Consider the following 26623-nt stretch of genomic DNA (forward strand, 5'->3'; position numbering starts at 1 on the left):
TTGAGCGCAGTTCGCTGGCTTGCGCATGGGATCCTAGATGTGACCCCATGGTCGCTAGCCTGAAGCCCAAGGTCGCTGGCTTTAACAAGGGATCACTCCCTCTGCTGTAGCCCCCCAGTCAAGGCACATATGAGAAAGCAATCAATGAACCACGGTGCTGCAATGAAGAATTGATGCTTCCTCATCTCTCTTCCTGTCTGTCTTTCCCTATCTGTCCATCTCTCTATCTCTGTCAAACACAAAACAAAAAAACAAAACAAAATGGGACCTAGCTGGTCTCCTCATAGTGATTCCTACTTTCCCACAAACCAACCAGTAAGCAGGGAATGTTCTGATTTCTTGAGATTTCTCCAAAGATGTATTGTCCTCGAGTATAATTACAAGCCTTTTCCAAATTCAAATACCAAACCGTTGTAGAGTCCTAGCAATTTGAGGTCTGTGGGCTCACTCTCCGGAAGTGCCCTGCCTAAGCAACTATACCCTCCTGCAGCAGAAGAGCGGGTCCCACAGAGCTGAGGCTTGTCTGGGGCTCGGGAAAGCGGAGGCTACACACGTGGACCACTGACCAGTGCAGCTTAAGGGGCTTCCTCATCTGGAAAAGGCTTCGAGAGGCCCAAGAAACTAGGGCCTATATCCTGAAGCTACCTGGAAAGAATCTCTTTGGCGTATAAAACAGTCACGTGACCAGAGGGCAACAGAACCTGTATACAAATCCATCCCATGTTTAAGTGAAAGAAGGAACTCCACCCACCCTTTGCCTGAGTAATTTGTGGGCAATGTCTAGTACACCACAAACACTCGGTTCTGGGATACAGCCCTGTAAACTGTTTGATTTCAGCCAGAATAATTTCGATCAAGTTCTGGATAAATTATGTGCTATGCAAACACTCCCTTCTCTGGCTGTGAAACCCAGGAACCCCATGGATTGGAGGGTTACACTGTTACACTGGTCTCCCAATCTGGGAAACCAAGAAAGGTAGACAGCAAGAGATACTCCTAAACGGCTGGCTTTGGTGAATATACCGAACCAAACATGATTTTAACTGGGAGGTCACCTGATTTCCCTAAAGCATTGCTTTTTTTTCTCCTTAGTGTATCTCTCAACCCTGTGCACAAAATGCCTTGTCAATCCTGCAACACATACCTATACCTGTCTCTTGGAAAAAAGCTTTTAAATTTTTGTTTGCGTTTGCAAAGGGGTTAGCAATAAACCTTGAACTTGCAAACAGACTCCAGAATCAATGCTTTTGCCCAAGAGCATAAGAGGACGACACAGGACCAGTGCCCTGAACCATGTTTGCCTTCATTTCTGATTTTTAAGCAAACATTCTTATCAGATCAGTAATCTCTTCTCAGTCAATTGTGCTAGCCTGATGGGTTTTTTTTTTTTATTAATTTTGTGTGTGTGTGTGTGTATTTTTCCAAAGTTAGAAGTGGAGAGGCAGAAAGACAGACTCCCGCATGCACCTGACCGGGATCCACCTGGCATGTCCATCAGGGGCGATGTTCTGCCCATCTGGGCCGTTGCTGTGTTGCAATTGGAGCCATTCTAGCGCCTGAGGTGGAGGCCATGGAGCCATCCCCAGCACCTGGGCTAACTTTGCTCCAATGGAGCCTTGGCTGCAGGAAGGGAAGAGAGAGACAGAGAGGAAGGAGAGGAGGAGGGGTGGAGAAGCAGATGGGTGCTTCTCCTGTGTGCCCTGGCCGGGAATCGAACCCAGGACTTCCACACGCCAAGCCGATGCTCTACTGCTGAGTCAACAGGCCAGGGCTAGCCTTACGGGTTTTATTTAATTTATTTTTTTGTTTTTTTTACAGAGACAGAGAGAAAATCAGAGAGAGGAATAGATAGGGACAGACAGGAACAAAGAGAGATGAAAAGCATCAATTATCAGTTTTTTTGTTTTTGTTTTTTAAATTATCAGTTTTTCATTGCAACACCTTAGTTGTTCATTGGTTGCCTTCTCATATGTGCCTTGACTGGGGGCTACAGCAGACTGAGTGACCCCTTGCTCAAGCCAGTGACCTTGGGTTCAAGCTGGTGAGCCTTGGTCAACTCAGATGAGCCCGTGCTCAAGCTGGCGACCTCAGGGTCTCGAACCTGGGTCCTCTGCATCCCAGTCTGACGCTCTATCCACTGCGCCACTGCCAGTTCAGGCTAGCCTTATGGGTTTTATGACGCATTTTCTGGCCCTTTTATTCAGTACTAGGCATAAAACACATGAACTTCACCTCTGCCTCCGGGTCAGTGTGTGGATGGGGTACTCACCTACTGCTGCTGTTATCCCCTCAATTTTACAAACGTGAACACTGAGTCTCAGATGCCTCGATCCTCTTTAACAGTAGCAAGAAAGACAACTATCACCTTATACAACTATGTTGTATAAGACTGTTCTGAATGATTTAATTGCCCATGACACAGATATATATATTACATAATGACTCCAAATGAACAGTCTAGTACAGATTAGAGAAAAACAGACAAAAATGAATTTGTGAACCTTTAATTTTAAGTAAACTTCCGGCAAAAAGAAAAAAAATAATCGGGTTAGAATCGTTTCAAATTGTATCCTCAAAACGAGCCCCTTCACCATCTTTCTTTTATTCCTTTTGCTGTGATACAACTAAAAAGGCCCATAAGTACTCCCCTGGGTCTCAGGTGATAGTTTTCCAAGAGCAAAAGCTCATTTTCTCTGTACAGTGAAAGCCGGCATTTGGATGGGCTGGATTGGGTGGACAGGCTGGAACACTGGCTTCTTTCTCATTTCAGAGAGGGTTTTCACTGTAGGCAGCAGCTGATTCCTTTTGATGATCTGTAAGGCCAGCTGGGTATTACCTATAAAAACACTTCCCATTAAAAAACAATACCACCACATACAGAGCAAGCCATCAGAATCCTGCGAGGGGGTAGCGATGTCCTAGAAGAGCAGTGGCCAGCCCCTCTGCCATACTCTGGCATCACACAGACCTCAGTCCCATCCCAACAAAGTCCAACGTAAGAGGTCACGGGTGTGACCTGGGCAATGGGAGTTTTTTTTTTTTGTTTTTTTTTTTTTTTTTTTTTTTTCATTTTTCTGAAGCTGGAAACAGGGAGAGACAGTCAGACAGACTCCCGCATGCGCCCGACCGGGATCCACCCGGCACGCCCACCAGGGGGCGACGCTCTGCCCATCCTGGGCGTCGCCATGTTGCGACCCTCCTGGGTGTCGCCATATTGCGACCAGAGCCACTCTAGCGCCTGGGGCAGAGGCCACAGAGCCATCCCCAGCGCCCGGGCCATCTTTGCTCCAATGGAGTCTTGGCTGCGGGAGGGGACGAGAGAGACAGAGAGGAAGGCGCGGCGGAGGGGTGGAGAGGCAAATGGGCGCTTCTCCTATGTGCCCTGGCCGGGAATCGAACCCGGGTCCTCCGCACGCTAGGCCGACGCTCTACCGCTGAGCCAACCGGCCAGGGCCGGCAATGGGAGTTTTTAAAGTGCCCCAGTGATATTATTTTAAGAGTTTCCTTATTCATTTTAGAGAGAGGAGAGAGAAAGAGAGAGAGAGAGAAAGAGAGGGGGGAAAGAGCAGGAAGCATCAACTCCCACATATGCCTTGAATAGGCAAACCCAAAGTTTCGAACTGGCAACCTCAACATTCAAGGTCGACACTTTCTCCACTGTGCCACCACAGGCAGCACCCCCGGTGATCCTACGGTTCTAGCCCAGGCTGAAAGCTTGTCTACAGGTAGAATGCACAGAAGGGATCTGGAACCAGGCACTACACTGAACCAGGCCTTTCAGGAGGCCAAGGCCTGCTGGGTGCCAGGCATTCAGTGCCCCTTCCTTAGCCATAAGGAATGGATTTCCATGATCCATAAGAAGGTATGATTTTCAACTTTCACTATTTCTGTCTCTCTTTTTTTAATTCAGTGAGAGGAAAGGAGGCAGAGAAACAGACTCCCGCATGCGTCCCAACTGGGATCCACTGGGCAAGCCCAGTAGGGGGTGATGCTCTGCCCATCTGGGGAGTTGCTCCATAACTGAGCTCTTTTTAGCGCCTGAGGCGGAGGCCATGGAGCCATCCTCAGTGCCCGGCCCAACTCATTCCAATCGAGCCATGGCTACAGGAAGGGAAGAGAGAGAAAGAGAGAGAGAAAAAGAGAAACTAGAGGAGAAGGGTAGAGAAGCAGATGGGCACTTCTCCTGTGTGCCCTGACCAGGAATTGAACCTGAGACATCCACACACTGGGCTGACGCTCTACCACTGAGCCAACCGGCCAGGGCCTATTTCTGTCTCTTCTAATTTCTCCCATTCACACCTTTTTCCCCACTTCATGCTCTCTCTCAGGTAGGACCCACAGCCTTTCTTCTAGGGAGCCCCATCCTGGAGGGTGCATATGCTCCAGAGGTATAACCTGATTTAGGTTTGGATAAATGATTCTTAGCAAAAACTGACTTACTGTAAACTCATTATTTTATTTTATTTTATTATTATTTTTTTTTCATTTTTTTTTTTTTTTTCTTTTCTGAAGCTGGAAACAGGGAGAGACAGTCAGACAGACTCCCGCATGCGCCCGACCGGGATCCACCCGGCACGCCCACCATGGGGGCGACGCTCTGCCCACCAGGGGGCGATGCTCGGCCCATCCTGGGCGTCGCCATGTTGCGACCAGAGCCACTCTAGTGCCTGGGGCAGAGGCCACAGAGCCATCCCCAGCGCCCGGGCCATCTTTGCTCCAATGGAGCCTCAGCTGCGGGAGGGGAAGAGAGAGACAGAGAGGAAGGAGGGGGCGGGGGTGGAGAAGCAAATGGGCGCTTCTCCTATGTGCCCTGGCCGGGAATCGAACCCGGGTCCTCCGCACGCTAGGCCGACGCTCTACCGCTGAGCCAACCGGCCAGGGCTATTTTATTTTATTTTTTAAAGAGACAGAGAGAGAGAGAGTCAGAGAGAGGGAAAGGTAGGGACAGACAGACAGGAACGGAGAGAGATGAGAAGCATCAATCAGTTTTTCGTTGTGGCCCTCTTAATTGTTCATTGATTGCTTTCTCATATGTGTCTTGACCGTGGGGCCTTCAGCAGACTGAGTAACCCCTTGCTCGAGCCAGCGACCTTGGGTCCAAGCTGGTGAGCTTTGCTCAAACCAGATGAGCCCACGCTCAAGCTGGTGACCTCGGGGTCTCGAACCTGGGTTCTGTGCATCCCAGTCCAATGCTCTATCCACTGTGCCACTGCCTGGTCAGGCTGTAAACTCATTTTAAATGACATTTGTGTTCAAAATAAGTCAGGTGTACAACTGAGAGCAACTGGCATTCTGACTCATATCAATTAGAGTCATTTGGCTGTCTAAGAGAAAGGTTAATCAGTAGGGATTAATTATAACTAAGTGTCAGAAGTTAAGCTATTCTGCATTTTCACAAAGGAAATTTGCTTAACTTGCAAGAAGTAGGGATTTGTAAGATACCAAAAATCCCAACCTACATTTTTGTTTAGAAGAACTTGATGGGTATTATTTTCAAGGATAGCAAAGTTTCAATTTCTCTCTCTCTCTCTTTTTTTTTTTTTTTAGTGAGAGGAAGAGAGAGAGAGAAGGGGGTAGGGAAGGACAGATAGGGACAGACAGGAAGGAAGAGAGATGAGAAACATCAACTCATAGTTGTGACCCCTTAGTTGTTCATTGATTGCTTTCTTTTTTTTTTTTTTAATTTTTATTTATTTATTTATTTTTAGAGAGGATAGAGAGACAGAGAGAAGGGGGAGGAGCTGGAAGCATCAACTCCCATATGTGCTTTGACCAGGCAAGCCCAGGGCTTTAAACCGGCAACCTCAGCGTTTCCAGGTTGACGCTTTACCCACTGCACCACCACAGGTCAGGCCATTGATTGCTTTCTCATATGGGCCTTGACTGGGGGGCTACAGCAGAGCCAGTGACTCCTTGCTCAAGTCAGCGACCTTGGGCTTCAAGCCAGTTATCTTAGGCTACAGCCAACGAACATGGGGTCATTTCTATGATCCTACGCTGAAGCTGCTGGCGACCTCAGGATTTCAAACCTGGGTCCTCAGCATCCCAGGCCAACACTCCATCCCCTGCACCACCGCCTGATCAGGCCCAAAGGTTCAATTTCAAAGAGGAAAAGGGACACCAAAAATCTTGAGCTCTTTGAAGAGGATGAGAGAAGACTTCCTTACCATTCTGCAGTTCCAGGTAGACTGCCAGTAGGATGGCTTCTGGGGGCACCTCTTTAGGATGGATCATTGAAGCCGCCTGTGCTCAAAACAAAAACGACACACGAAATCAGCAGCTTAAGATACAAACTCCAAGTACAGTAACGTAAAAAAAAAAAAAAAAAAAAAAAGGCTGTCAGCCTACTAATGACCAGTTAGAAACTTATTCAAGCTCACTGGCCATTACCACATGCCCTCTTAGGGACGGCTACAGCTCTGTTCTGATGGCTCTCGGGGGCCTTTATCTTGATCCCTACCAATGAGCCAGACGGGTCACTTTTACTTGGATGTTTTCCCTCGCCTACTTCGTCCTGGGCTCGTCGGGCAAGGCTGTTCTCCCGCCTTGGTGTCCCCTGCTGGCCTGGGTTCTGCCTCCTGGCCACACTGGGTTTGAGAGGGGTGATCAGACCCTCCTGACTCCACACCCCAGTCATCCAGCCAAGTCTGTGGTGGCTTTCCACCAGATACTGTGCCACTCATGGTGAACTCTGCCCGCCCATTTGTTTTCCTAAGTAACAGGTCAGTACTGTAACCTGCAAGAGGCCAGTGTGAGCAATAGGAATTCACACCTGGAGGCTGGTGACAAGGAAACAAGACAACACAGCATAAGCAACATCTCCATTCTTAAGGCCCGGAGTGGCACGATTTAGTCAAATAATTTACTTGCTCAGGCCACATGCTGCCCTTCCATACATCAGAGAGCCGTGCACCAGCCAGCAGCGCCCGTCCGTCCAGGCCCGCGGACAGGAAGCCTGTCCTGCTCTGGTCGAAGGTGCCGAGTCGCAGGCGTACCGCCTCAGTCCGGGCCACTCTGGACTGCGGCTTCCCCCTTCCTGTCACCTCGCTCTTCGTTTCAGGAGCTCGTGCTTCCAGACGCTTTGCTTCCTCCCTGACAGGAAGTGCCCTTCTGCCAATGATTACTGACCAGAGGTGGGCGTAGGGTAAGGCAGGGACGTACCCAGATATTAAACACGTGCACATAACTAGCGATGTACCTGCATGCTGGGGAGAGGAAAGGAGTGTACTATGGGTAGGAAGAGAGAACACAGCTTCCGACAGAGAGCTTCTGGGCAAGGGAAGCCAGCCTTATTACTCCCTGCAGGGTCCGCACCGGACAGGCAGACAGTGGGGGAGATGGCATCGCAGGCCCAGAGGAGAAGGCGGGAGTTAGTTGTCTGTGGACCCGACCCGTGCCCCAGGAGCCAGTTCCCGTCAGCACTAGAAGGCACCTCAGACTGGTGGGGACTCTTGCCTGGAGCACGTGCCCCTGAGCTCCCTGTGAGTAAGGCCGGGGCTTGCTCACCACGTTACTGAGGTGCAGCAACTCAGGCCAGAAAACGAGATTTTCTACTTTCAGACCCCGCTTCATACAGGCAAGATCACCTTTACAGCATTTTGTGAATATTAAAATATTCATTTGCCCTCCAATTGGCTATTAATACAGGTCATTTCTTTACTCCTTGCATTGACTAGAACAGGGGTTGGGAATCTTTTTGGCTGAGAGAGCTATGAACGCCACATATTTTAAAATGTATTCCATGAGAGCCATACAACTACCCGTGTACGTTACACATTATCCATTAAAAATTGGGTGTGGTCCCGGAGGACAGCTGTGATTGGCTCTAGCCACCCGCAACCATGAACATGAGCGGTAGGAAATGAATGGATTGTAATACATGAGAATGTTTTATATTTTTAACATTTTTTTTATTAAAGATTTGTCTGTGAGCCAGATGCAGCCATCAAAAGAGCCACATCTGGCTCGCGAGCCATAGGTTCCTGACCCCTGGACTAGAGTCTGCAGTTTTTTCTTTAATTGATTGATTTTAGAGAAAGAGAAGGGGGCATGCGGAGAGGGAGAAGGGGAGAGAGAGAGAAACATTCATTTGCTGTTCCACTTAGTTGTACACTCATTGGTTGCTTTCTGTATGTGCCCTGACTGGGGATCGAACACACAACCTTGGCGTTTCAGGACGATGCTCTAATTCAGTGGTTCCCAACCCCTAGGCCGTGGACCAGTACCAGTCCATGGGCCATTTGGTACCGGTCCGCAGAGAAAGAATAAATAACTTACATTATTTCCGTTTTATTTATATTTAAGTCTGAATGATGTTTAATTTTTTAAAAATGACCAGATTCCCTGTTACATCCGTCTAAGACTCACTCTTGATGCTTGTCTTGGTCACATGATACATTTATCTGTCCCACCCTAAAGGCTGGTCCGTGAAAATATTTTCTGACATTAAACCGGTCCGTGGCCCAAAGAAGGTTGGGGACCACTGCTCTAATGGACTGCGCTAACTCGCAGGGTGAGCTTTTTCTATTATGAGATTTAACGGCATTTTGCTTACTGGCTGCTCAGATGGTGAGTGGTCAGTAGGCAACCTCCAAGACAGCTACTCGGAGGCCTTCCTAAGCCTTCACATCATTGTCCTGTCCTCCCAGGCAGGGTGGGTCTCCCAATTAACAAAGGGCCAGCCACTGGATTAACCTAAAAACCAAGGGACCAAAACAAAAAAACCCCTGTGGACCCCGAGCCAGGCCTGACCCCATCTGTCTCTCCCAGCGCGGCAGCCGCCTGGCCAGCTGCTGCACAAGAGCCCGAGCTGGATCACACACGCTGTAACTTTAGATCCAGAGCCCTCTTTGCTGCAGTCACTGGGGTGCACGGGCACTTTCAGCAGGGCTGTGAAATACCCTTGCCTTGCCACGGAGAACAGGGAAACATGTGAACCCATCTGACTCGGGTACTCAATTCCTAGATAAAATCAAACAAACACGTTTCCCTGGATAGTCGATCACTTAACTGTTCTGACTCTGGATGAGAAATGCTGACTGGATGCCACTGAGTGGACTAAACATCGCTCGAGGTTAATTTCTGCATGGTAAGCTCCATCACTGCTAGACACAACAAAGCAGCCTCCAGAGGAAGGAGATTTCCTGAAGCCACCTAGCCTGAGAATCAGTTTAATACCAATTTCAGCGACTCTGACAGCATAGGGGGATGTGGGCTCTCTTGTGTGCTGCTGGTGAATATGTCTCTTGGCACAAACTTTCCATATTAAAAATCTTACAATCTGTATATCCTCTGACCTTGCAATCCTCTCTTCAATGAGGCATCTCCTTGCTGTAAGGCCCACAGGGCAGGGCTGTATGCAGCATGCCTACGTATTTACTAACTCCCATGGCTGAGCACGCAGGTAAGTGCTCAGCAGATACCTGCTGAATTACTATCCCTTGGCGGAATTATCGCTTCCCATTCTGTGAAATCCCTCTGGGGCTGCCAGTGTGAGACCTGCTGCCCTACTACTACAGGTAAAGGTCCATGCCCATGACTGGTCCAGGGATTGGCTGGTGACCCAGGGGTCCAAGCAGCATCTTCCATGAGACCTGCTGATGATGCGACATTTCAGTGGCAGAAATCAGGTCTGTGTTAGTTACACGTGGCCAGTAGCTTTCTTTAGTGTATGTGGATTGTCCTCGGGTCTGACTTTTTAAATCCTGTCTTTCTGAAAGGTACATTTGTAATTTTAGTTTTTTAATAGATGTAGATTCACATAAATCAAAATTAAAATGTATACAAGTATTGCCTGACCAGGCGGTGGCGCAGTGGATAGAGCATCGGACTGGGATGCAGAGGACCCAGGTTCAAGACCCCAAGGTAACCAGCTTGAGCGCGGGCTCATCTGGTTTGAGCAAAAGCTCACCAGCTGGAACCCAAGGTCGTTGGCTTGAGGAAGGGGTTACTTGGTCTGCTGAAGGCCTGCGGTCAAGGCACATATGAGAAAGTAATCAATGAACAACTAAGGTGTCAACGAAAAACTGATGATTGATGCTTTTCATCTCTCTCAGTTCCTGTCTGTCTGTCCCTATCTATCCCTCTCTCTGACTCTTTGTCTCTGTAAAAACAAACAAACATATACAAGTATCCAGTGAAGTCTCCCATTTTAGTGCTCCAGCCACAAAGCCGCCCTGACGCCCAGGTCAGCAGGTGCCGCCCTTCCGGGGGCCTGTGCGTGCACAGGAGGCACAGAAGAGGCTGCATTTCGGTCTTTTCACTTGGTAGGTCATGGGTTATCATTTTAGTGCAGCACAGTTGACAGCTCCATACTGTTAGACTCTATGGATGCACCATTATTTACTTAAGTGACCCCTATTTAGATGGTTTCCAATCTTTTGAAATTTAAATCATTAAAATCATCAGGATAAAACTCTCCATTAAGTGCCTCGGTTCATTTTCCCTTTTTCCTAAAGCAAATCCTTAGGTTCATGTTCAGTACTGATCAGTTGTTTACCTTGCAAGAGTATATTCAAGCTTGGAAAATAACATTCCAGTGTTGAACAGACTCACCCACAGCCTCAAACAGAGTAACAGCAGCCAAGCTCCAGGCCCGCTGCGGGCTGCTGTAGGAGGGGCCCCCGGCAACCCTGCTCCAGCCTCACCTGCTGCAGACACTTGCGGGCTTTGTCATACTCGCTCCGCAGGCAGTAGGCGCTGCCAAGGTTAAACAGCATCACGGACCTGGCATAGCTGACGGAACTGGGGTAGCACTGAGGGGCCCGCTTCCCAGCTGCGGAAACAAAGAGCACAGAGGCGGGTGAAGAGGCCGGGCCCAGGGCGAGGGAGCACCCCCAGCCACTGCCCCTGGAGGGGTTCAGAACAAGCCCAGTGCCACCGCTCTGGGATGACAAATGAAGGACACACAGGATGGAGCCTGGGCCTTTGGGACGCGGGCCAGGCTACTTCGGTATTTACGAAACTTCTCACTTACAGGATTCCATTGCTTCATTGTCTCCTTTGTCTGACCCTACAAAGAAATGAAATAAGTCTGAGGAAGCAGGACAACACAGTATGTATTCGAAGAGCCTAATTTTCTTTAGGAAATGAAAATCAAAAAGCAAGGCAATTGTAACAGTCTTCCCTTTTCTCTCAGGGAGGTTCTGTTTAAAGACACTAGAATGCTCCCGCCACCTACCACCCCAGGCCTAGAAACAACATTAAATATGGGAACGCCACCTCACGTCCTCAAAATACTTAGCCATGACTCAAACCTGACTTTTGAATGCAGTATTTTACTTTCCTCTAGATTGTGGAATCCCCCGGAGAGAAAAATACAGTAGGAGAATGAAAATGAATAGTTCTGACACTATCAGCCTTTTAAAAGTTAGAAGTTAGACAATATGATCATGATTGATAAACTCCTAGATCTACTTAGCAAACAATGACTACAAAGTCAGTACAGTCAAAAATGTCGAGAGCCGCCCGAAAACTTCCTTCCCTTCACAACTGCGCCCTTAAGTTCCCACACATCCTGAGCTACAATAGGAAGGAAGTGGAAATGGTGACCACTTCGGATCAAATGTGTCCTCATTAACCTTGGTCCTGTTCATTTGAAGAGATCCCTAAGGAGACATCAGTGACATTCTCTGGGTTCAAGTGTGTAATGGCATCAGATATTCTGTCCAGAGAGATGAGGGCTTCTGCAGCATACAGATGACCCAAAAACCTAAAATTGGAAAAAAACAAACAAACAAAAAACAAAAACAAAACAGATTTCAAACCAAAAAGTAGGCAATCACAAAAACACCCAATGCAGAATGAAGTCTGGTGTATGTTTTTTAAGTATGTATTTCAAGTCTTTGAATTGAAATCTGAGTTTATAAATGGATCATGTAAGGTGATTTAAAACAGGATTAGACGTATTATACCAGGGGTTGGGAACCTTTTTTGGCTGAAAGAGCCATTAATGTCACATATTTTAAAATGTAATTCCATGAGAGCCATATAATGACCCATGTATATTATACAGCATCCAATAAAAATTTGGTGTTGTCCCGGAGGACAGCTGTGATTGGCTCCAGCCACCCGCAACCATGAACATGAGCGGTAGGAAATGAATGGATTGTAATACATGAGAATGTTTTATATTTTTAATGTTATTATTTTTTTTATTAAAGATTTGTCTGCAAGCCAGATGCAGCCATCAAAAGAGCCACATCTGGCTCATGAGCCATAGGTTCCGACCCCTGTATTATACCCTTGTTCAAAATTGTAATGATGTTTTCTACTTGAGAACCAAAAAAAAAATTATTTTTTTTTTGCATTTTTCTGAAGTTGGAAACAAGGAAGCAGTCAGACAGACTCCTGCATGCTCCCGACCGGGATCCACCTGGCACGCCCACCAGGGGGCGATGTTCTGCCTATCTGGGGCGTTGCTCTGTTGCAACCAGAGCCATTCTAGCGCCTGAGGCAGAGGCCAAGGAGCCATCCTCAGCACTCAGGCCAACTTTGCTCCAATGGAGCCTCGCTGTGGGAGGGGAAGAGAGACAGAGAGGAAGGAGGGGGAGGGGGTGGAGAAGCAGATGGGTGCTTCTCCTGTGTGCCCTGTCTGGGAATCGAACCTGGGACTACTGAATACCAGGCCGACGCTCTACCACTGAACCAACCGGCCAGGGCAAAAAACTTTTATAGATTCCTCTGTCCCTCAGACAGTGTCCTGAGTAGGGCACGTACCCGCTGCTCCCCTGCAGTTAAGCCTTCTTCGGCTCCAAGCTGGGCCTCACCTCCTCAGCCGTTATCTAACTCCTCCTCTGAAAGCGCCAGCTCCTGTCTCACCTTTGCCACACTGCTCCACCTGAGTCTGTCCAACATGGATCCTGGCTCCTCAAATCTGAGACCCTCTTCAATTTGACCACATTCTGGGATTTAGGCCTATTAATTACTCCAGAGCTCTTTATTTCCTTATTAAGCAATTTCTTCTAACTAACAGGGCTGCGTTGACCTTGTTTTAACTTTTTTATTTTCTTTAATACATCGATCAGGGTGACACTGGTTAACATAATTATACAGGTTTCAGGTGTGCAATGACCTTTTACTTTGTTTTCCTACCAAGCATCCTAACAGAAATGAAAATTAAAAATATCAGTAACTTCAAGTACATTTTGAAATGAGATTATTTTAAAAATTTCATTTAAGCAATATCCACAAGCCAATAATCATCAAAAAGACAGACACATAAATTCAAACAAAACTTCAAACTGTCTTCTGTGAATTTACTTAAAACATTTTTTTTAACCAAATGAAATGCTTTCATGACACCCCAAACCCAGATATCCTTGACTACGTAGCTAGAAGCCACAAGCAGCAGGGTCAAGCTACTGTGGTATTTAGTCTGCCAAATGCAGAAAGACGTGCTGATCCAGACCAGGAAGATGGATTAAGAAGCCTACAGTTAGGACAGAAGGGTTAAGAGAATGAAAAAGAAATAAACCAGACATGGCTTGGCCAACCCCTCAGAAGTTAGCTAAGAAATCACACAACCTAGAAATTTTGTTTCTTTGACATTCAAATGAAAGAAGCTGATAAATGAAGTTAAAACTGTCCAGCAAATGCTAGGAAAAGAATCTACTTGGGATTATTTAAGAAGAGTAATCACAATGTTAACCAAAGGATTCAAAAAGCAGCAAGCATTTGTTTCATTGTTGACAAGAAAAAACACCACTGGAACAATGGCCACGCACACCACAATCCGAACACGGCAATTTCTGTGGTGGCGGCAGCCGCAGCTCCTGACCAGTGTTTCATGGACCTGGACAATGAGGATAGAAGGCACCTTAGACCAACCCACCTGCCCTGAACTGAACTCAGAATCCTCTAGGCCTGAATATTAGACACACTTTTCTCAAAGAAGAGCAGGAGTTCCCTTCCACAGGAATTGTGAGAAAATCTCAAGTTACAGGAGGGACAAGTTATGTTTGGGGAACTCTGGCCTGAAACAACCTTAATCAATGTGAAGTTTAGATGATTTATATTATAAAGTAATTATTTTTTCAAAGACAAAAAATTAGTCCTGGCCGGATAGCTTGGCTGGTTAGAGCCTCGTCCTGAAGCACAGAGGTTTCTGGTTCAATCCCCAGTCAGGGCACATATAGTAACAGATGTTCCTGCCTCTTTCCTGCTCTCTCCCTCCCCCTCTCTAAAATCAATAAAATACACATTAAAAAATAAATAAAATTAAAACATTTACAGAATCATTCCTCAGAGTATGACCTCACAATTCTAAGTGTCACATTTTATAAACAAGACTACTAAAAGGCAAATATGTAGTTATATTTTGGAGACTGTAAGAATATACCCACAAGATCAATGAAAAAACAGCTTCATAATGTTATACAGAGCATTTGTGGCTTTGCATAAAATATCTAGCATCAGCATCATACAAAGGTTGCATACTGCAACTTAATTCCAAGACGGTTTGTTTAGAAATTTCTAGAATGACAATGATACTAATATTGAAGAGGAGTCTAAAAAGTCTGACTAAAACTCACATACTCAGGAAATGGTACAGTAGTTTGAAAAAATATTTTAAAACTTTTATTTGGTCCTGGCCGGTTGGCTCAATGGTAGAGCGTTGGCTTGGCGTGCAGGAGTCCCAGGTTCGATTCCCGGCCAGGGCACACAGGAGAAGCGCCCATCTGCTCCACCCCTCCCCTTCTCCTTCCTCTCTGTCTCTCTCTTCCCCTCCCGCAGCCAAGGCTCCATTGGAGCAAAGATGGCCCGGGAGTCTGCCTGCCTGCCTCCCCGCTTCTCACTTTGGAAAAAAAAAAAAAAAAAAAAAAAAAGGTCTATTTAAATTGCATTCCTTGAGGCAGATTTATCATGGTGACCAAATTCCCTTTTTATGGGTCTGCTGAGGACTCACCTTATATTAAGGCTAATATATGGTGATATGTGCTAGTCAAACCTGGTAGCAGACACGAGAGCCATGATGGCGAACCTTTTTATAAAAACCGCCCACTTTTGCAGTGCTGGTCAGCCTGGTCCCTCCCGCCCACTAGTGGGCATTCCAGCTTTCATGGTGGGTGGTAGCAGAGCAAACAAACGGCAATGCGATTGGCTCATCATAAAAGTTGGACCGCCCACTAGTGGGTGGGAGGGACAAGGCTGACCAGCACTGCAAAAGTGGGCGGTTTTTATAAAAAGGTTTTTATCCCGGCACTAGAGAGTCCAAAGTTTCTGCCTAATGCCTGAGGTAGCAGGTGCCATTTCCATTAATCTTTGAGGTGCAACAAGTGAACAAGTTTCATGACCAAACATGAAATTACCAGTTGCTTTCCCCAGATAATAAATATTCCACCAGAGGAGTACAAAGAAGCACCATGCACCACAAACTAACTGGAAACCTCCCAACACAACAAACCAGGGCCACACAGGGCATGTCACACTTACTTAAGAGATCCTGACAGCTTGGGCTGCTGAAGAAGTTTATCTGCGTGATTCAAAGCCATAAGGTTATCGCCCAAAGCCAGAGCCACGTAAGCACTACAGGCCAGGATGGAGCACCTGCAACACAGAAGGGAAGGGCTGAGAACCCGGGTTACAAAGCGCACAATGGTTACATTTGTTAAAAATGAAAGAAGGCCCTCATTATGACTCTGACAATCTGGACACCAGGACGGCAGAGAGGAGGCCACAATACTAATGGCAAATAATGACAACAATTTATAAAACTATTATCTGAAGCACAGAGTAGCTTATTTACCTAAATCATCTTTAGCTTCCATACAACTGACCCCATCTCCAACAAATTAACCAAATAGAGTTACCATATATATATGTAGCCTGTAAAAAAAAAATAATGTAGTTACTGGCTTAGTGAGAACTTACTTCCATAGGACATATCTTCCTTTAAAAATTTTATTTATTGATTGATTTTTGAGAGAGACAGACAGACAGGAACATCGATCTGCTCCTGTATGTGCCCTGACCAGGGATCAAACCCGCAACCTTTGCCTATCAGATGATGCTCTAACCAACCAAGCTCCTGACCAGAACCTATCTTCTTTTTTTTTTCCACAGAGACAGAGAGAGTCAGAGAGAGGGACAGACAGACAGGAACGGAGAGAGATGAGAAGCATCAATCATTAGTTTTTTGTTGTGCATTGCAACACCTTAGTTCATTGATTGCTTTCTCATATGTGCCTTGACCATGGGGCTACAGCAGACTGAGTAACCCCTTGCTTGAGCCAGCGACCTTGGGTCCAAGCTGGTGAGCTTTTGCTCAAACCAGATGAGCCTGAGCTCAAGCTGGCGACCTCGGGGTCTCGAACCTGGATCCTTCCACATCCCAGTCCGATGCTCTATCCACTGCACCACCGCCTGGTCAGGCCAGAACCTATCTTTTAATATCCCAGAAATAAAGCTATAGAAGCAGATGTTACTCTTCCTATCTATATTTGAGATTTTGCTAAGAAACAATTTACTAAAAACCCATTTAACTTGCCTGACCAGGCGGTGGCGCAATGGATAGAGCGTCGGACTGGGATGCGGAGGACCCAGGTTCAAGACCTTGAGGTCGCCAGCTTGAGCACGGGCTCATCTGGTTTGAGCAAGGCTCACCAGCTTGGATCCAAAGGTCGCTGGCTCGAGGTGCGGGGGCGGGGGGGGGGCAGTGTCACTTGGTCTGCTGTGGCCCCACGGTCGGGGCACATATGAGAAATAAAGCAATGAACAACTAAGGTGTCACAGCAAAGATTGAGGCTTCTTGGCTCTCTCCATTCCTATCTGTCTGTCCCTCTCTCTGATTCTCTCTGTCTCTGTAAAAAATAAATAAAATCCATTTAATTTAGTAAATGTAAAATGTCCTTCTCTGAGCCTATTAAGAAGTCTATAGCTCTCATTAAGCAACAATAATCGAGTAACTAAAAGAATTTGATTTACATAAATACTATTATCCTAAATAAATACACATATAAGAAAAGATCCAGGCTGAATAAATACATATGAAAATAAAAAATTTAAGTTACATTGATTTTGCTAAATTGGGCTGGAAACCTAAATTTCTGTTTGGTTTTCTATTTAATGTGCAGCTCATTTAAAACAGGTCCAGCTAAAGACTTGACACTAATAGATCACTCGAATGTTAAACAACCATTCCACAAGGCAATCTTAAAATAAACCCCTGTCAAATCGAAATGAAGTCTGAATGGCCAGCCACAAACGATCTGACTTAGATACAGCGTTTTGAGTTATGTTTATAAATTACAATACACGTGTGTATCATTAAGTGCATCTGGGTTGTAATTTCAGTCTAGGAAGAATGTTACTGTATCACCATAAAGGTTTCTAACTCTGAAATCCTCTGACTGGAAGCAGCCCTTCTGGTGAAAGCACACTGGGGCCCGGGCAGGAGTAGCCTGCTGTTTCCTCTCACTGGCCCACCCCTGCTTGCTGGAACCTGAGAAAATGATCCTCTAAGGCAGGGGTAGTCAACCTTTTTATACCTACCGCCTACTTTTGTATCTCTGTTACTAGTAAAACTTTCTAACCGTCCACTGGTTCCACAGTAATGGTGATTTATAAAGTAGGGAAGTAACTTTACTTTATAAAATGTATAAAGCAGAGTTACAGCAAGTTAAAGCATGTAATAATTACTTACCAAGTACTTTATGTCGGATTTTCACTAAGTTTGGCAGAATAAATCTTTATAAAACAACTTACTATATATAGTTAAATCTATCTTTTTATTTATACTTTGGTTGCTCCGCTACCGCCCACCATGAAAGCTGGAACACCGCCTAGTGGGCGGCAGGCACCAGGTTGACTACCACTGCTCTAACGGAAAAGGAGTCCCTTAACTCCTAACAACATGGAAAAGTAGACTAGTCCCCGAGAAGGAAAAAGGAAACTGAGACTTAGGGCCTTGGGCTCCAGTGGGAAGGCTGAAAGACTGCCTGATGTGGTTCCTGTGTTATCAGTGGAGAAACTGAGATTCAAAGTAATTAAATACACTGTTCTCTAGCTCAGAGCGTATAATTGGTCAGGTTAACATTCCACACTGCAGACTCCCAACTCACTGCTCTTCCCGCCCTAGCACATTGCTTCTCCATCAATTCACAGGATGGCCCTAAAACTAAAGTAGGAAGACAGGATTACATCGTGCTTTTTCTAATGCATATATAACTAACTGTGCATATATATGGACTTATCTTTTTTAAAAGGGAGAGAACAATTTAATCCAAATATTACAAGTTTAAAATTTGTTACTGAGCACATCATTGAAAATCTGAACCCTGTTCCTGGGGAAGAGTAAGAGCAGGCAAGTAGTGTCATTTCCAAAGGGATTTTCCTGACGAGCCTACTGTCAATATCCCTGTCTCTCCAAGCCTTCTTCCCCAGAGAGACCACCCTGTGGCCACAGCCCCTGCAGGGAATCCTCGGCTACTTCTCTCCCTTTTCAGAAGCAGCGAGTGGTTAGCTCCCCATGTAGTGAGATCATGGTTACTTAATTTCCTCTTTTGGCTTACTTGTAGTTTTTCTGTTAAAAGGACAATGAACATTTATCGAGCAGCCAGGTATGTATTGCTTATGAGGAAGAAGACTTTTTTTTTTTTTGTATTTTTCTGAAGTTGGAAACGGGGAGGCAGTCAGACAGACTCCCGCATGTGCCCGACCAGGATCCACCCGGCATGCCCACCAGGGATCCACCTGGCACGCCCACCAGGGGGCGATGCTCTGCCTATCTGGGGCGTTGCTCTGTTGCAACCAGAGCCAGTCTAGCGCCTGAGGCAGAGGCCACAGAGCCATCCTCAGCGCCGGGCCAACTTTGCTCCAATGGAGCCTTGGCTTTGGGAGAGGAAGAGAGAGAGAGGAAGGAGAGGGGGAGGGGTGGAGAAGCAGATGGGGACTTCTCCTGTGTGCCCTGGCCGGGATCAAACCCGGGACTCCTGCACGCCAGGTCGACGCTCTACCACTAAGCCAACCAGCCAGGGCTAAGAAGAAGACTTTGAAAGCCCTGGGTCAAGTTTTCCAAAGGCCTTAGGAGACCATCAGCTCAAGGACCTAGAATGACAGTCACAAAGTTACATATCCATTTTCAGTTGTCACTCTGTCAAAGATGGGGACAAAACATAAACTCTTTCAAAGCAGAAGCTGTCTCTTTTGTTCCTCACAGAAAGATGAGAGCAGTTTCTCACCCCTTGAAGCAGGTGTTTAATAGGTATGACCAGATCACAGTTTTCAGGGTTTTAAGTGTACTTCTCCAGGCACCCAGAGCCATGGCTGTCCTGCTGGTAGGCCACCTTGCTGACCAGACTCCCACAGGGGAGTCACCCTAAGTGCCCTCCGTCCCAGCATCTAGGACGGCCGCACCTCAGGCCGGCTTGCTGGGAAAAGTCTGCACTGGCCTCTCCCGACAGTAGGGGGGCCATTACTGCTCCAGCCCACTGTCAAGCCCACTTTGGGTCCAGGAATCAGTCATGTAAGATTTGCAGCAAGGACTGTTTCCCAGAAAGTCCAAACTATAATTATGTACAAGGTCAAAACCTGTTTTCCTCAATCTTTGCCCCTTTTACTGTAAGATACCATATCAAATCAGAACAGGGGAAAAGATTCTCACAATAAAATAATCTTTCCATGAAAATACTTAAATATTTGAATGCAAAACTTGAAGGCTGGCTTTCTGATCAAGAAACACTATGGTTACGCAACTTCCACCACTTTAAAGTGAAAGTAACATTTATGTTCCACTTCTCTTAGTGCCTAACAATGGCTCCAACTCACCTATCAACACCCTCTCACTCATCCTCCTTTAACCTCTTGGAAAATAATCCTGTACTCTTCTGCATAATTCCCACAGACTGGGAACACTGAAAACACCCATGGCTTTATCTGCTGAGCCCCTGGAGAAATCACTTTACTTTTGATAGCTGCTACTTAAAATACTGACCACCCACCCACCCACTCCTCTACTTCCTCGAGTCCCTGTCCAATCTGCTTTACCAACCCCTCAGCGGATCTGACAGGTCAGTAGACTGGAAGAACTATACCTCAAGGGAAGAGACACACTAGTTCCTGCCCCCTGTGGAGGATCTGACACAGCCTCACTGTCTCCTCCGCACGTTGGAGGAGCTGGCTCTAGGTCCACAGAACGCCAGCCCTTGGAAAAGAAAAGGACAAACAAGAAGAAGAAAAGAAAGAAAAGGGGATGGGGACCCTTTTCTTAAAGCACAAATTATAGCAACAAGTTATACAAGATTGGGCATTAAAATTTGTCAGGCCATATATTCTGTAAATTAAATGAATCTAAAGCAAGTATCTGAAGTAGTTTAACCCTTATCCAAGAGAGGATGAATTGTATGGGGTGAATTATATCTCAATAAAACTTTAGACTATCAATAAATATGTTTTCTTTTTTTGTGAGAGAAAGGAAGAGACAGACAGACAGGCAGGCAGGCAGGGACAGGTAGGAAGGGAGACGAGAAGCATCATCTCATAATTGCAGCACTTTAGTTGTTCATTGATTGCTTCTCCAATGTGCCTAGATCCAGGGGCTCCAGCCAAACCAGTGACTCCCTGCTCAAGCCTGCAACCTCAGTTTCGAACCTGGGACCTCAGTGTCCCCGGTCAAGGCTCTATCTACTGTGCCACCACTGGTCAGGCTTTAGTTGGCACATTTTTTTAAAAAGTAGAAAGAAAACAGGCAAAATAATATATATATATTTTTTAAGTGAGAGGAGATAGAGGGACAGATGCCCACATGTGCGCCAATCAAGATCCACTTGGCGCCTGACCAGGTGGTGGCGCAGTGGATAGAGCATCGAACTGGGATGTGGAAAGATCCAGGTTCGAGACCCCGAGGTCACCAGCTTGAACACGGGCTCATCTGGCTTGAGCAAAAAACTCACCAGCTTGGACCCAAGGTCGCTGGTCCGAGCAAGGGGTTACTTGATCTGCTGAAGGCCTGCGGTCAAGGCACATATGAGAAAGCAATCAATGAATAACTAAAATGTCGCAACGAAAAACTGATGATTGATGCTTCTCATCTCTCTTTGTTCCTGTCTGTCACTATCTATCCCTCTCTGTCCCTGTAAAAAAAAAAAAAAAAAAAAAAAAAAAAGATCCACTTGGCAACCCCCATCTAGGGCCAATGCTCAAATTAACCACGCTATCCTCAGTGCCTGAGGCTGAAGCTCGGACCAGTTGAGCCATTGGATGCAAGAGGGGAAGAGGGAGGGGAAGAGAAGCAGATGGTCACTTCTCATGTGTGCCCTGACCAGGGATCGAACTGGGACTTTTGCAGGCCAGACTGACGCTCTATCCACTGAGCAAACCTGCCAGGGCCAATTATATATATTTTGATTAGTCCAATATATCTAAAATATTTCAACATATGTCAATACAAAAACTGAGACATTTTGGCTCTGGCTGGTTGGCTCAAGGGTATAGCATTGGCTCAGGGTGTGGAAGTCCCAAGTTTGATTCCCAATCAGGGTACATAGGAGAAGTGACCATCTGCTTCTCCACCCTCTCCCTCCTCTCTCTCTCCCTCCTGCAGCCATGGCTCAACTGATTCAAGCATGTCAGCCCCAGACACCGAGGATGGCTCTGTGGAGTCTCTGCCTTAGGCACTAAAAATAGCTCAGTTGTGAGCATGGTCCAAGACAAGCGGAGCATTGGCCCCAGATGGTCTTGGTCAAGGCACTTATGAGAAAGCAATCAATGAACAACTAAGGTGCCACAACTATCAGTTGATGATTCTCATCTCTCTCCCTTCCTGTCTGTCCCTCTCTCTCAAAATAATAATAATAATAATAATAATAATAATAATAGACTGTGTGAGACAAAAGGTTATATAGTATAAAGTAAATCTTGTCCCATCCCAGTTCTGTTTCCTCTCCCCAGAGGGGCAACCACTGAGCAGATTATTATATGTCCTTCCAGTAGATTTCTCATGCCTCATTCTAGCATATGTATATATATGGTGGGGTTCTTACACTAGCAATTGCATAGTGTCCATAATTCTCTATACCTTAATTTTCCTATAAGACTATACTGTGTATCTTTAAAGATTATTTGGTATCAGTACAGATCTGTTTCATTCTTTCTCATGGGTGCATAGAATTGCACTATATAAATATGTATTATAATCCTTTACATTTAGGTGTTTATGTTTCAATCTATGCTACTACAAATAGTGCTGCAGTGAATAATATCATTTTATGCAATCTATGAAGGGAATCCTGAAAGAAAGCACAGAAACCATTTTAAACTTGACTTAAATTTTTAGATTTGAAGGAGTACTTATTTTAGGATTCTTAATTTATGTATGCAGTTTAAGAAGTATTATTATCCCATAATGGTTGAACAGCTGCAGAATTGTGTGAATTCACTTTATATTCTGAAAATGGCATTAAAGAGAAGGGTATGTGCCCTTGGCATACTTCTCAAGGAGTTTTGTATTTCTCATGGCATAATTCTTTGTTTCCCACATGTCCTCGCAGGAGGATTGGTGATTTTCAGGGAAAATAAAATTACTTCCCTATTTTTGCGGAAAGGGGTGAAGGAGCTCCATAGGGCATTCCATCATCATAAAGTGGGTGAAGACGGGTTTGCTGGTACACAGTGATCTTTTTTTCTTGTGGAGCAGATGGGAGAGAGGAAATGGAACAAGACGGAAGGAGCCTGGGGGTAGGTTTATAAAAAGAACTGCTCTGTAAAACAGTAGCAATGGTAATGTGGAGACAAGTGGTGCAGGGAAGTTGTACAGATTCGTGACGTAATTTTAAAAAAAATATGGAATGTGGCCTGACCAGGCGATGGCGCAGTGGATAGAGCATCGGACTGGGATACGGAGGACCCAGGTTCGAGACCCCGAGATCGCCAGCTTGAGAGCGGGCTCATCTGGTTTGAGCAAAGCTCACCAGCTAGGACCCAAGGTCACTGGTTCAAGCAAGGGGTTACTCGGTCTACTGTAGCCCCACGGTCAAGGCACATATGAGAAAGCAATCAATGAACAATTAAGGTGTCGCAACGGAAAACTAATGATTGATGCTTCTCATATCTCTCCATTCCTGTCTGTCCCTATCTATCCCTCTATCCCTCTCTCTGACTCTCTCTCTCTGTCTTTGTAAAAAAAAAAAAAAAAAAAAGGAAATGTGTCACGAATTTGCGTGTCATCCTTGTGCAGGGCCATGCTAATCTTCTCTGTATTGTCGCCATTTTAGTGTCTGTGCTGCCGAAGTGAGCGCAGTGTGGTGTAATTTCTAAAGCTATAAAAGCTCACGGCGCAGTTGGGTGTGACAGAGGGCGTTTCTGTGGCGGAGCCTGATGTCTTCCTTAGAGGGAGGAACCCGAGCACACTGGTTCTGTTAAGACCATAAATTCACTGAGATTTCATCTGTTCTGACCCGAATTCTTTCATGACATTGGCAATGTGTGTGCCCAGGGTGTAGTTTAGTGTTTATGGATTATTATATTTGACCCCTGTGCTCTATAATACCTGAGACACCAGTGCAACACCGCATTTCCTACTTCCAGCATAACTCATATGCAGTAATTATCACGACTATCTTGATGTCCACTTCTTTTATTTTCTATTTTCCTTATTTTAATTTTTCCATTGATTTTAGAGAAAGAGAGAAAGAGGGGGAGAGGAAGCCAGGATGGAGGAGGGAAGAGAAATATCAACTCACTGTTTCACTTGGTCCATTTAGTTGTGTAATCACTGCTTCTTTTACACGCCCTGACCAGGGTCAAACCTGCGGCCTCTGGCACACTGGCTGACGCTTTACCCACTGAGCCACCTGGTCAAGCCCTATTATATTTTTCTGATGGCCACTTCTTATGGTATGGTCTCATAGCCTTTTGAGTATTTTCAATTTTTTTCATTTGTATGTAATGAAGATGGCTCCAAAAAGTGTTAATTCTAACCAGGTTACAAGTACGTTTTCAGAAGGCATATGGCACCTGAAGCAATTGCCAGTCTATATTAAAATCAAGGTAGATTTCAGAAATATATTCTCACAATTAAAACAGAAAATTGTCCCCAAATCAGGGAAATTTCTCAGAATTAACTAAATAGTTTAATTGTGAGGCTCAGATAAACTTAGAGGTACCGATATAATAAGAGATTAGGAAAGGTGTGTGTGTGTGTGTGTGTGTGTGTGTATGAAATGACACTGTGAGAATATTGCTTCAGTTCCTGAACCACTCAAAGCTCTACAAAACTATCACTTTCGTTCAGCTAGGAAAACACAGACACATATTCTACAGCCTTGAATTGAATGCTCTGATTTTAAGTTTTTAAAATAAAAGATGATTCTATTTCTGGGTATATAGACAAGATAAATGAAAACTTGCCCACACAAGAACTTCATAGCAGCTTTACTCATGATAAACAAAAACTAGAAAATAACCCAGATATCCATTAACAGGAGAACAGATACCTAAATGTGTAGTTCACTTTATATACTGGAATACTACTCAGCTCTAAAAAGGAAAAAATTACTGATGCCCAAGTTAACCTGATTTGAATCTCAAAACATTTGTTTCTTTTTACTTAGTATAAAGTACATTCTTTATCATTCCACTTATATCATTTATATGGCAGGCAAAACTATACAAAAATCATTCATGCTAGAAATTAGAGCAGGGAACTGACTGAAAGGACTGTTGTGACAGAAATGTGCTGTGTCTTTTTTTTTTTTTTTTTTGCAAGAGACAGACAGACAGGAAGGGAGAGAGATGAGAAGCATCAACTGATAGTTGTGGCACCTTTGTTGTTTACTGATTGCTTCCTCTCGTATGTGCCTTGATGGGGGGGGGGCACACACTACAGCAACCCGGTAATCCCTTGCTCAAGCCAGCGACCTTGGGCTTCAAGCTGGCAACCTTTGGGCTCAAGCCAGCAACCATAGGGTCATGTCTACGATCCCATGCTCAAGCCAGTGACCCTGCGCTCAAGCTGGTGAGCCTGTGCTCAACCCGGATGACCTGGTGCTCAAACTGGCGACCTCGGATTTTGAACCAGGGTCCTCTGTGTCCCAGTTTGACGCTCTATCCAATGAGCCACTGCCTGGTCAGGCAGTTCATATGTTTTTAGTAGGTCATTTTCTATGGTAAAAATCTAAAGAATTGCATTTTTAGGCTCTGTTCCATGCTTTACTGTGTTCTACTGTATAGGCCCATGGACTAGCCCAGTGGTCGGCAAACTCATTCGTCAACAGAGCCAAATATCAACAGTACAACGATTGAAATTTCTTTTGAAAGCCAATTTTTTTAATCTTAAACAATATAGGTAGGTACATTGTTATTAACTTAATTAGGGTGGAGTACCTTTGTGGAAGAGCCACACTCAAGGGGCCAAAGAGCCGCATGTGGCTTGTGAGCCGCAGTTTGCCAACCAAGGGACTAGACAATGAAAAATTATACAAAATAAGGATAGATTTCCTAACATGTTTGTGTACATAAAATAAATTTGAGATGAAACAAATTTAGATTGTTGCCTCACCTGTGGTGGCGCAGTGGATAAAGCATCGACCTGGAAATGCTGAGGTCGCCAGTTCGAAACCCTGGGCTTGCCTGGTCAAGGCACATATGGGAGTTGATGCTTCCTGCTCCTCCCCCCTTCTCTGTCTCTCTCTCCTCTCTCTCCCTCTCTGTCTCTCTCTCCTCTCTAAAAATAAATAAATAAAATAATAAAAAATTAAAAAAAAATTAAAAAAAAAATTTAGATTGTTGGTTCTGAGAGTGTGACAGTGAAAGTGCTAGAAGATAACATAAATTATTTTTAAAATCTTAGAGGCACAGCCTGACCAGGTGGTGGCGCAGTGGATAGAGCGTCGGACTGGGATGCGGAAGGACCCAGGTTCGAGACCCCGGGGTCGCCAGCTTGAGCGCGGGCTCATCTGGTTTGAGCAAAAAGCCCATCAGCTTGGACCCAAGGTTGCTGGCTCCAGCAAGGGGTTACTCGATCTGCTGAAGGCCCGTGGTCAAGGCACATATGAGAAAGCAATCAATGAACAATTAAGAAGTCGCAACATGCAACAAAAAACTAATGATTGATGCTTCTCATCTCTCTCCGTTCCTGTCTGTCTGTCCCTGTCTATCTCTGCCTCTGTAAAAAAAAAAAAAAAAAAAAAAAAAAAAAAAAAAAAACCAAAAACAAAACAAAACAAAAAAAAATCTTAGAGGCACAAAGGACTTTCTTTTAAACATTCCATGAAATTTTAAAAAGAAATTGATAAATATGATTCTAAAAAATATAATTCTACTCTGAAATTAAATATCATAATGTCACAAGACAAATGATAAAGCCCAATTTCCATAATAGATAAGAACTCTTGGCCTTGGCCAGTTGGGTCAGTGGTTGAGGGTCTGCCTGGCTTGTAGATGTCATGGGTTTGATTTCTGGTCAGGGCACAAAGAAGAAGCGCCCATCTGCTTCTCCACCCACTCCCTCTCACTTCTTTCTCTCTCTCTTTCTTTCTCCTGCAGCCATGGCTTAACTGGAGCGAGTTGGTCCTGGGCACTGAGGATGTCTCTATGGCTTCCACCTCAGGAAGAGGCTGCTAAGAGGAGCTTGGTTGCTGAGCAATGGAGTAATGCCTCAGATGGGCACAGCACCGCCCCTTAGAGGGCT

General features: G+C 45.3%; 1 protein-coding gene and 1 non-coding gene across 3 annotated transcripts in view; both read right to left on the reverse strand.

Moving 5' to 3' along the window:
* Positions 1–2490: 2490 nt before the first annotated feature.
* Positions 2491–26623, reverse strand: part of CNOT10 (CCR4-NOT transcription complex subunit 10) — a 66151-nt gene continuing 42018 nt past the window's right edge. For both annotated transcript variants that reach the window (XM_066245152.1, XM_066245151.1), the window contains exons 14-19: positions 15433–15546; positions 11580–11710; positions 10976–11011; positions 10647–10774; positions 6168–6243; positions 2491–2836 (exon numbers count right to left, since the gene is read on the reverse strand). In XM_066245152.1, coding sequence (XP_066101249.1) covers positions 2685–2836; positions 6168–6243; positions 10647–10774; positions 10976–11011; positions 11580–11710; positions 15433–15546 — 637 coding nt within the window. In that variant the 3' untranslated portion in view covers positions 2491–2684. The remainder of the gene's footprint in view (positions 2837–6167; positions 6244–10646; positions 10775–10975; positions 11012–11579; positions 11711–15432; positions 15547–26623) is intronic.
* LOC136314804 (U6 spliceosomal RNA) lies at positions 23126–23231 on the reverse strand. The gene has a single exon (XR_010727385.1). It is a non-coding gene; the product is annotated as a U6 spliceosomal RNA (small nuclear RNA).

Source organism: Saccopteryx bilineata, chromosome 10 (genome assembly GCF_036850765.1).
Source record: "Saccopteryx bilineata isolate mSacBil1 chromosome 10, mSacBil1_pri_phased_curated, whole genome shotgun sequence".
In the NCBI taxonomy this organism is placed as follows: domain Eukaryota; kingdom Metazoa; phylum Chordata; class Mammalia; order Chiroptera; family Emballonuridae; genus Saccopteryx; species Saccopteryx bilineata.